We start from the raw sequence: 10,980 nt of genomic DNA on the forward strand, positions 1-10,980 counted from the left end.
CTTCATTTGAGAGGTCAAAGATGTACCAAAAGACGCGATTCAAGTAGGAACTCTTTTGAAATTAAAGGAGTATCGTGTACACTCTGGTATATAATGAACACTAGTTTAGGGGCCGTGCAACGCACGGCTACTACTAAAATAATTTATTATTTTAATAGTAACTAAAAGACTTGTGATATTAGAAAAACATGAAAGTAAAAAGGATATATGAAAAAGTATAAATTCAAAATTGTGTAAAAAAAATATTCAAATGAACTAAATTTGCATATTACTATACAAAGTTAAAAGTTATAGTCGTTTACTTGAATGTAGAACGATCTACTAACGTTAACCAAACCCGAATGACTCAAGACTAATTTTCAAAAAGACCCGAGCATAACCGAGTTAGTCAAATACAACATATTTTGAATTGAGTAAAATCTTGATAAATAAACTTATATGTTTAGTCTACTTACCATGTACTCCGTATTATTATTTTAATTAACATTCTTACTTACCAGTTACCATGTATTATATTATTAATAGAGACTAACATTAGAAGTTCATTTATCAATATTTTTTATATTTCTTATCAGATTAAAAAGTTATAATAATACATAAATAAAATTATATCATAAAGGAAAAAATAATACTGATTTAGCTTTCCTCCAATAATATATTATGCAGTACATATCTTTGGTAATTAAAATATATTTTTATCTTAGTTTCCTAAAAAAACGTAATGTAATTTATTTATTTTAAAATAAAAAAATAAAAAAAATTTGGCGGGAAAAAATCGCACCAGGAAATGACATGTCATTCCTAGTGTCTCTTTTAGTATATAGTAATAGAAAGATAATAGATCCTATTGATATGAGAGTATCGTGTACATTGTGGTATTGGGTGGAATCAAGAATGATATCAATGTGGTATGAGTTTGAAACTTAATTTTAAATACCATGCGCTTGGTTCAAGTTCGGGATGAGTATCTTTTTCTTCTATTTGATACATGGAGTACAAGTATGATCCAAACTCACCTCCCCTAGGTTTCTGAACCTCATAACCTGAGGGTTTAGGGGAAGTAAATTTCAATAACTGATATGTATAAGTAAAAATATAGCATGACAATTCTGTAAATACACTGAAATTTCAATTAAAAATGAAAACAATGGTATAATTAAAGAACAATGGTATAAACAACAATGGTATTAAAAAACAATGGTATACCGTGCCCATGTTATGTATATTTATAAATGTGTTTATAAACACATAACGGTTAGCCGCCTATTCGTCCTCGGTGGGTTAAGGTACGGGTTTAAAACATCCAACAAAACACAATAATATACGTTTAGACCATTTTAAACTCATACCTAGAAGTCGCGAGCTAAACACCACCTTAAGGTTGCCTAACTTACCTTCATTGTTGAATTGTTCATGGATACCTCGATTATTAAAACATTATTATTGGACTTCCATTGTTGGACTTAAAGGGTCAAATGCAAAATAGCCCAAGCTTAAAAGAAGACAAAACCCAATTTAAGCCGAAAGGCCGGTCTAGCCGTCAAAGCCAGTTATGACTGTTAAAAACTGACCCGATCCAACCGATTTTTGACAGAAATCAAAGTGACCTGAAAAACAAAGTTCACACATTGGATCTACATAAGCACAATAACTCAGTACAACTACATTATCCGATTATACCCGACCCGTAACACCCCTTTCAAAGGTTTACCGCCCGACCCGGGTACCGACTTTCAGCAAAAAAAACTGTGAATCTTTCCCCAAATAAAACAGCTGTAAAACCCCAGCTTCCCATTTCTGATTACCATCCCTCTTAAACCCTGAATTTCGCTACCGTTCGCTGTTTTCCGGCAGCTTTTTTCTCTTCTCGTCTTCAATCCCCAGGTACTTTGATTTCTAATTTCATTAAAATACTTTGCAAATCCTTCCTTGTGATAATGATTCTTTTTATTTTGTGAAAAATTTGGTTTACGCTGTTTAATTTTCGCTGAATTTTATGGAACTTCTTGTTTATTGATGTTTGGTGGAGTTGTTGAATTAGATGATAATACTTAATTAATCGATGATTCTTAACTGTGTATGATTTTTGGGGGAAATTCTGCCTATTTCTCCCTCTTCATTCTTGTCAGCTCTCTAAAAGTTCAAATCTTTACTGCCCCCTTTCCCATATTTCTCTTAGGTGTACTACTCAATCCAGCTCTTTAATTACCAATTCGTCGAAATCAATTTTCACCCCCCTCCCTTTCTACTGGGATATTGCTCATCAATTAATAAGTTCCTGATAACTGTTTGAATTGTTTATTGCAGTTAACTGAATCGAAAATCATGGGTTCAAAGAAAAAAGGTAATTTCAACTTCCAATTCTTTATACTTTTAGGATTTTTATCCATTTTCATTTATGCCCAATTAGTTAGTTTAGCTGATTATGATGTTTTTAAAGGTGGGTTTTTTGGTTTGAATTTGAATTGCAGTAAAGAAATCAAATAATGTTGTATCAGATGAAGTGGGGGATAAGATGGAAGCCAAAGAACATAAGAAAGAGTTGGAAAGTCTTAAGGAATCGGTTAGACCTTTTACTACTCTTTTGTATTTTGGTTAATCATAGTAATTTGGTCTGGATAAACATGGTACATTTGGGGGGTTTTGGATGTTAATTGATCATTAATTTTGGTGCAGCAACCAGAATTTTATGAGTATCTGAAAGAGGTGGACAAGGAGCTCCTAGAGTTTGATGATGAGGGTAATGATGTGAGTTTTACTGTCTGTTGGCTATATTAGCTTGTATTTCATGATTGGTAATAGTAATGTTTTCGGATAGGATGATGATGAAGTTGATGAGGATGATGCTGAAATTGATGGGGATGATGATGATGAAATTGAAAATGAGGAGGATTTGGACGATAGTGATGTCGAGGAGAAGGTTGTTAGGTCAAAAAAGGAAGAAAGCTCGGGTAGAACTATTATCACTATGGAAATGGTTGAATCCTGGTGTAAGGGTATTCAGGAAAATGAGAAAATTGCTCCTGTACGCTCTCTGCTGAAAGCCTATAGAGTAGCTTGTCATCTTGCAGAAGAAAGTGATGAAAAATCCTCAGAAAAGTTAACTACAATGTCTAAAGCTGTTATGAACAAAGTTATGGTAGAAACTTTGACTAATATCGATGGGATTCTTCGCAATTTGATGAATCTTCCTGCTTATGGAGGAAAGAAAGAGAAGTTAATTGAGGTCAAGAACACAAAAAGTTGGAAGAAGTATCAGCATTTGGTGAAGTCATATCTTGGAAATTCATTGCATGCTTTGAACCAAATGACAGACGCAAAGGATATCTCATTTACTTTGAAGCACTTAACTAAATCATCCTTGTTCTTGGCTGCTTTCCCAGCCTTTCTGAGGAAGTATATTAAGGTATGCCCCAATTCTTTCATCATTTGCCTTGTTGCTTTTGTAGTAAATTTTCCTTATCAGAAACCACTCTTGCATTGTTTCTCTTGGCAATTTTATGTACGACGGTGCAAATTACAACTCTGTTGCTTATCACGACAAAGCATGCTTATTTTGCTTAATATAGAGTACTCTTCTAAATGATGTGATCATTTCCTTATCTTGTGATTCGACTATTTCCTTACTTAACAATTAACATAGTAAGATTTGCATTCTTCTATTGATTGGTCACTGACAAATGAATTTGTGAATACGATCTTTGTGATTTTTGTCAGGTTGTTCTGCACTTTTGGGGTACTGGAAGCCGGGACCTTTCATTTGCAGCATTTTGGTTCCTAAGAACTCTATGTGTCCAACTTGGCACTGATTGTTTGGATGAGTGCTTTAAAGGGTTGTACAAAGCTTATGTCATGAACTGCCAGTTTGTAAATGCAACTAAGTTGCAGCATATCCAATTTCTTAGGCAATTGTTTGTTGAATTTATGTTGGTGGGCCTTCCAACCGCATACCAACATGCCTTTGTTTTCATTCGACAATTAGCGATGATTTTGCGGGAGGCATTGAACACGAAGACAAAGGTTAGTCTTTTTGTGCAAAATCACTCTTGGTTTGGAAGTATTTGTTTTAGTTATACATGCCTCATTATTTGCGAATAGAGTTTTATACCACTCTCTTTTTTGAACATGGTTTGAAGCATTTGGTCCTGTGAATCTGAGATGGATGCTTACACTTCTGTTACTTCTGCTGTCATTTCTTCTAGGAATCATTCAGGAAGGTTTATGAGTGGAAGTTTATCAATTGTATTGAGCTTTGGACTGTAGCAATCCGTAAATATGGTCTGGAACCTGACTTTCAACCCCTTGCTTATCCATTGACTCAAATAATTTCTGGAGTAGCCCGTTTAGTTCCAACTGCTCGTTACTTTCCTCTTCGAATGCGTTGTGTTAGAATGCTCAACTGTATTGCTGCTGCAACCGACACTTTCATACCAGTTTCCATGCTGCTTTTGGATATGTTAGAGATGAAAGAACTGAACTGTCCACCTAGTGGAGGTGTTGGCAAAGCTGTTGACTTGCGGACAATACTCAAGGTACAATTTTCTCTTCTCGGGTTGCTCCAAGCGTGTGATCACTTTTTCCTCTCTCTTAACTCGTGAATTCCTTTTTATAGGTCAGCAAACAAGCACTTAAGACTCGGTCATTTCAGGAAGCATGTGTGTCTTCTGTGATTGACGAATTGGGTGAACATTTGGCTCAATGGAGCTATTCTGTTGCTTTCTTTGAATTATCTTTTATACCAGCTGTTAGATTGCGTAATTTTTGCAAATGCACCAAAGTTGAGAGGTTCCGTAAAGACATGAAAGAACTTATTCGACAGGTATGTTCTCTGTGATGAATAGTAATTGTACCTCCATAAATAGAACTCGGTACACATCATATGGCATCGTAGAACATTTATTTATTTCTTTCCTTTTCCTTTTATCCCTTGCTTATAACATTTATTTGCTTATACTAAACTGCTAACTATAAATGCCTGCAGATTGAGGCCAACTCAGAATTTACAAACAAAAAACGTGCAACAATCTCTTTCTTGCCAAGTGATCCAGCTATATCGTCTTTCCTCGAGGTTTGCTTTTGATATGTATTGTTTATCTTTTCAGTAGCCAAATTCATGCATACATCAAATGTAATCTACGGATGTTTACAGATACTCCTATTCTTAATTAATTTCATACTTGGGTTGGCAGAAAGATTAAGAATATTGGGTAGAGAGAGAAACATTAGAGAAAGTGTAGAGAGATGGGAAGTATAAAGTCTATTAGGGTTATTTGTTTTCTATTGTTTCCCTTTCCGTTTCTAACATTTAGTTTCCCATGTAATATAAACAAAATGCATGGTTCTTTTAGGAGGAGAAGCAGTCTGGTGCTAGCCCCTTGTCAAAGTATGTTGCTACATTACGCCAAAAAGCTCAACAGAGGAATGTCTCTGTATCAGAATCCAGGTTCACTACTGTGCTTCTTATATACATTTGTGGATATATCATACTATATGTTTATTCTGAAAGAACACTCATTTTTATCATGTCATCCAGTGTCCTTTATGGTGCGGAGCCACCCATTTCCGATAAAATGCTAGCAGAAAGTGATGATGAAGATGAAGATGAAGATGAAGGAGACAAAGGTGAAGCAGTCTTTAATTCCTTCTGGACACAACAGAAAGAAACGAGGTATGACATTGACGAGTATAGTATTATATTATATTCCACGTTTTACAGGAACTTAGCACCAAATCTTTGGTTTTCTAGTTTCTGATCATACGTGATTTGTTTGCAATTGCAGGGATAATAAGCCTCCTCCAGTGGATGAAAAAACGCAGAAAAACAAGAAGAAATCGAAGAGCACGCAAAAGGACGCAATAGATGAAGACATTGTAGAGGATTTGGTGCTAAGTTCAGATGAAGATGATGAACCCATGGATGATGACTCTCTACCAGAAGAAACTGTTAAAACAGAAAAAGGGACCTCGAAAAAACGGAACAAGCGAAAGCCTACTGTAGATGGTTCGGTGAAAAATGAACGGGTAAACAAGAAGGGGGGAAAGAAGAGAAAGCGAAGTCACTAGCCATATTACATATAATTTGGAATTTTGGAATTTTTTTTGGGAGGCTTGATTAATAGAGGGATGTTATTAAGCATGTTATTAAGGATCAAAGGTACTTTGTGCACGTTAGAAGAATCACATCACCAGAAAATGTAAAAATAATAGAATATCATGATTCTTTTTTGCTCTAACGTCCATTAATGGATTGATTTTTATATTTTTCTAGTTTTGATCATGAGTTTAAGCATTGATCATTCTGGTTCATGGTTATTTTCTGAGAATAAAGGCCATTGGAGAAGATTATCTGAACGAGAAGATTATCTGAATTTAACTGAACTTATTTGAACTTATTTTATCTAAGTTAAAATATGTTGAACAGAACCGAGTCTAGTGCAGGGGAAACCACTTTCGTAACTAAAAACAAACTCGAAAATAGCCGTTGAAAATGGTTAGACATCATGTCTAGATGCACTGTTAGGGCTACGGCATAGATGACCAGCCTACAGCAGAAAGAGGGACATTCATATCTAGGATAGATGCAGTTCCTAAACACATAACGGTATACTGTGCCCCTGTTATGTGTTTATAGATGTGTTTATAAACATAACGGTTAGCCGCCTCTCCGTACTCGGTGGTTTAAGGTACGGGTTTAAAAAGTTTAAAATATCCAACCCAACACATGATATGCGTTTAGACCATTTTAAACTCATACCTGAATCCGCGAGCTAAACACCACCTTAAGGTTTCCGGTTTTTGGTTTTTTGATTTTGTAAATCATATTTCGTATGATTTAGATTGAATCATGAACTAAAAGATAATATTACTTAAAGTAATCATGTTAATTTTGAAAATTGGCAACAAAAAACTGGAAACTACTTTTTATGTTTTTCATATTTGAATTTTAGTTTTGTCAAAAAGAGAAACTAGAAACAAAAAAACGATACCGAACAGGCCAACTTACATTCACAGTTGAATTGCTCAAGGATACCTCGATTATTAAAGCATTATTGGACTTTAATTGTTGGACTTAAAAGGTCAAATGCAAAATAGCCCAAGTTTAAAAAGAAGACAAAGCCCAATTTAAGCCCAAAGGGCGGTCTAACCGTCAAAGGTTTAACATCTGACCGCCCGACCCGGGTACCGACTTTCAGCCAAAAATTGTGAATATCTCCCCAAATAAAACGGCTGTAAAACCCCAACTTCCCTATTTCTGATTACGATCCCTCTTAAACCCTAATTTCCGCTACCGTTCGCCGTTTTCCGGCAGCTTTTTTCTCTTCTCATCTTCAATCTCCAGGTACTTTAATTTCATTAAATACTTTGCAAATCCTTCCTTGTGATAATGATTCGTTTTATTTTTTGAAAATTTTGGTTTACGCTGTTTAATTTTCGCTGAATTTGATAGAATTTATTGTTGATTGCTGTTTATTGGAGTTGTTGGATTAGATGATAATACTTAATTATCCATGATTTCTTACCTGTGTATGATTTTTGGGGGAAATTCTGCAAAAATTCGGCCATATCCTGGAATGATGCTATATGTAAATTTGATCAATCCTAATCTCATATTAGCGTTATTTAGAAGGATTGAAGCTATGAAATAGTAGGTGTATTACTTAATCGTGGTTGTAAATGAACTTTAATCTAACCAAACAATCGGAAGAGTATAACTTATTGTTGCGACTTATGAGCACTGGTGAATTCGAGATAGTGTTGTGAATTTGTGATGTTACCAAGTTTTGCAAGAAGTGGAAGAGGCCTCTTTTATCATGCTACTAACAGTGATAAGATTTAGAGGTTTGAACTTTGAAGGGAAAAAGAGAAGAAGTTCCTGTTGCAATAAACCTCATTAATATGGTATTCCTAGGACCACATACCAGCTCTACGATGTAATTGTAGTAATTTTTTTGTTTGGAATTTGGTGTTAAGTCTTGTGTATTTAAGCTGCTTCTCTTTTTTTTTTTCTTTTGTTATATTTTATGGCGAATTCGATTCCGAGGATTTTTTTTTTCTTTCTGTGATTGGGGGTTCAATTGGGTGATAGTGTTGTGAATCTGTGATGTTACCAAGTTGTACCTTGCAAGAAGTGGAAGAGGCCTCTTTTATCATGCTACTAATAGTGATGAGATTTGGAGGTTTGAACTTTGAGCTTTGAAGGGCAATAGAGAAGAAGTTCCTGGTGCAATAAACCACATACCAGCTCTATGATTTAATTGTAGTAATTTTTTGTTTGGAATTTGGTGTTAAGTCTTGTGTATTTAAGCTGCTTCTCTCTTTTTTTCTTTTGTTATATTTAATGGTGATATGATTGAAATTTTCTTTGACAATGGATCGGTTTCTGTTTAATGGTGAAGATTGAAATTATGTTTCCTAGTGACTTTGTTTCTTTGACTACGGATCTGTTTCTATGTTTTGTGTTAATTAGTTGTTTCAGTGGGTTCTATCTTCTATGCATTTTCCATTATGAAACCTATCACATGGTTATTTGGTGAAACTAGAACTAGTCTTTCATGAGTTTCATATAATTTCGTTTTTGCTGAAGTCAAATTATAAACTAATATGAAATCAGATTGAGAATTGAGAACTAATTGTAACTATGAGCCCTGATTTTCATTTTTTTTCTTTACTCCAGAATTTCCCATCACAATGGCACAAGAAAATGGTATGTTTGTTGTACATCAAACCGTTGGCAGTGTTCTATGCTGCAAATGTGGCATCCCTATGCAACCAAATGCAGCCAACATGTGTGTGAGGTGTTTGCGTTCCGAAATCGACATTACCGAAGGTTTGCTGAAACAAGTGACAATTTTATATTGCCCAGAATGCGAGACCTATTTGCAGCCTCCAAAGACTCGAATCAGGGCTCTGCTAGAATCAAGGGAGCTTCTAACATTTTGCCTAAAAAGGTTGAACCTGGATAAAGCCAAAGTCACATTGGTCCATGCCGAGTTTGTGTGGACCGAACCACACTCGAAGAGGCTCAAGGTTAAATTGAGAATTCAGAAAGAAGTCCTCCACGGGGCAGTTCTAGAACAAGCTTATATTGTTGAGTATGTTGTGCACCATAATATGTGTGACTATTGTAATAGGCTTCAGGCAAATCCAGATCAGTGGGTGGCATCAGTTCAACTCCGGCAACACGTTCCTCACAGGAGGACTTTCTTCTACCTCGAGCAACTTATTCTTAAACATGATGCTGTTTCCCAAGCTATCAGAATTAAGCAGATCGTTCATGGAATCGATTTCTTCTTCTCCAACAGGAGTCATGCTGTGAAATTTCTGGAGTTTGTTGGTAAAGTTGCTCCCATCAAGAGTCGTAGTGACAAAGAGCTTGTTTCTCAGGATTCCAAGAGCAACACTTACAATTATAAGCACACCTTCTCAGTTGAGATTTGCCCCATTTGCCGCGAGGATCTGGTGTGTCTTCCTCCTAAAGTTTCAAACAATCTCGGGAATCTGGGCCCACTTGTGATTTGTACAAGACTGACCAACAGTATAATGTTGATGGATCCAAACACCTTGAGGTACTGTTTTCTGGATGCTGATCAATACTGGAGATCACCTTTCAAAAGCCTGCTTAATAGTAGGCGGCTGGTGGAATATATCGTGCTAGATATCGACAATGTTTCACCTGAAGTTAACGTTTCTGGGTCAAGGTACGCTTTGGCCGATGCCCAAGTAGCCCGTGTATCAGATTTTGGAAGGAACGATACCATATTTCACATCAGGACACACTTGGGTCATCTTCTGAGTCCCGGGGATTACGCCCTTGGTTATGATATATATGGGGCTAACCCTAATGACTCCGAATTGGACAAATACAGAAGTCTTGTTCTTCCCGAAGTCATATTGCTAAAGAAGAGCTACGAAGAGAAGCGTCAAAGAAAGCGTGGGAAGCCCCGTGCTTGGAAGCTTAAGAAACTTAACATGGAGGTCGATGACTCGGGTAACGCTAGAGTTGACCAGGATAAGGTGGCGAATGAGTACGAAGAGTTTTTGAGAGATTTGGAAGAAAATCCTGATCTGAGGTTTAACGTGTCATTGTACCGCGATAAGGAATACCAACCATCGGAAACAGCTTCTATGACTGATGATGGTGAACAGGTGCCCTCTGTGCCCCTGGATGAGCTGCTTGCTGAACTTGATATAAAAGATGAAGATGATGAAGAAGCAGAAGGCAGTAACATGAAGGAGTGAATGCGATGAGCTCTTTTAGAATCTGTAAAGTTTCTTTGTCAATTGCAATTCTGCTTTTGAAAGGTCCATTCCTCTGTTTTTGTTTAAAATTCCATACTTTTTTTTGGTCTTCTGGAGTGTTATATGCATCCCTTCTGAATACATTAGCTTTCTTTAATCTTTTGCACTTTACTACTACTACTAGCTCTCTATTCCCCCAATCCTTTCTCTCTCTTTTTTTGTGTGTGTGTGTGTGAGAGAGAGAGATTATCGTATGCAAAACCACTTACCACCTAAAACTCTGGACAAAAGTAAGTGAAACAACTAATCTGGGAAGGAGGGAGTATTCCGTGATAAAAGTTGTATGTTTAACGGTTTCTCCTAAGCCTATAATTAAAAACCTTGTGATATTTCTAAACTCAAGTCTCTATTGAATGGTCAATCAATTAGTTTGTTCATCAAGTCTATATTTCTGAATACGAGGTATACAAAAACGCACACATAATAGTAATTACTAGTTTTGAACCGTGCATCGTTAATTTTCGTACATATTTTTTTTATTATATCATCGTATACAAATAAGCGTTTTATAAGTTATACGTGTAATAAAAAGTTATGATATATCCCTTTTCAAGTTAGAGTAAAAATGTGTTCTTAATATTTAAAATGTAAATGCATAAGGCACTCGTAGTAAAATCGGAGTTATGAAATGGGAAATTCAATAAAGGTAAAACTCGAGTTAGTTATTCGTGTGATCTCACC

At 35.9% G+C, this 10,980-nt stretch overlaps 2 protein-coding genes across 3 annotated transcripts; both read left to right on the plus strand.

Moving 5' to 3' along the window:
* Positions 1 to 1,762: 1,762 nt before the first annotated feature.
* On the plus strand, positions 1,763 to 6,267 carry LOC110794331 (nucleolar complex-associated protein 2). Of its 2 annotated transcripts, XM_021999296.2 has the most exons (12): positions 1,763 to 1,884; positions 2,308 to 2,344; positions 2,472 to 2,563; positions 2,677 to 2,748; positions 2,819 to 3,406; positions 3,718 to 4,020; positions 4,203 to 4,532; positions 4,613 to 4,819; positions 4,982 to 5,068; positions 5,349 to 5,443; positions 5,534 to 5,668; positions 5,781 to 6,267. In XM_021999296.2, the coding sequence occupies exons 2-12, from the start codon at positions 2,326 to 2,328 to the stop codon at positions 6,061 to 6,063; spliced, it is 2,211 nt and encodes a 736-aa protein (XP_021854988.2). In that variant the 5' UTR covers positions 1,763 to 1,884; positions 2,308 to 2,325; the 3' UTR covers positions 6,064 to 6,267. The 2 variants fall into 2 exon arrangements, with proteins under 2 accessions (XP_021854988.2, XP_021854995.2); XM_021999303.2 differs by lacking the exons at positions 1,763 to 1,884; positions 2,308 to 2,344 and having other exon boundaries at positions 2,490 to 2,563; positions 2,677 to 2,740.
* Positions 6,268 to 7,179: 912 nt separating this feature from the next.
* Positions 7,180 to 10,396, plus strand: LOC110794348 (uncharacterized). Its single transcript, XM_021999311.2, has 2 exons — positions 7,180 to 7,339; positions 8,675 to 10,396. Exon 2 carries the CDS (start codon positions 8,689 to 8,691, stop codon positions 10,237 to 10,239), a length of 1,551 nt encoding a protein of 516 aa, XP_021855003.1. The 5' UTR covers positions 7,180 to 7,339; positions 8,675 to 8,688; the 3' UTR covers positions 10,240 to 10,396.
* The last annotated feature ends 584 nt before the right edge of the window (positions 10,397 to 10,980 follow it).

The sequence above is a fragment of the Spinacia oleracea genome, chromosome 1 (genome assembly GCF_020520425.1).
Source record: "Spinacia oleracea cultivar Varoflay chromosome 1, BTI_SOV_V1, whole genome shotgun sequence".
NCBI lineage: Eukaryota > Viridiplantae > Streptophyta > Magnoliopsida > Caryophyllales > Amaranthaceae > Spinacia > Spinacia oleracea.

Coding starts and splice junctions, on each gene's coding strand:
- LOC110794331 (XM_021999296.2), top strand. Junction 2,564..2,676: donor TGGAAAGTCTTAAGGAATCG/GTTAGACCTTTT, acceptor ATTTTGGTGCAG/CAACCAGAATTTTATGAGTA. Junction 5,444..5,533: donor GTCTCTGTATCAGAATCCAG/GTTCACTACTGT, acceptor CATGTCATCCAG/TGTCCTTTATGGTGCGGAGC.
- LOC110794348 (XM_021999311.2), top strand. CDS start 8,689: ATGGCACAAGAAAATGGTATGTTTGTTGTACATCAAACCGTTGGCAGT.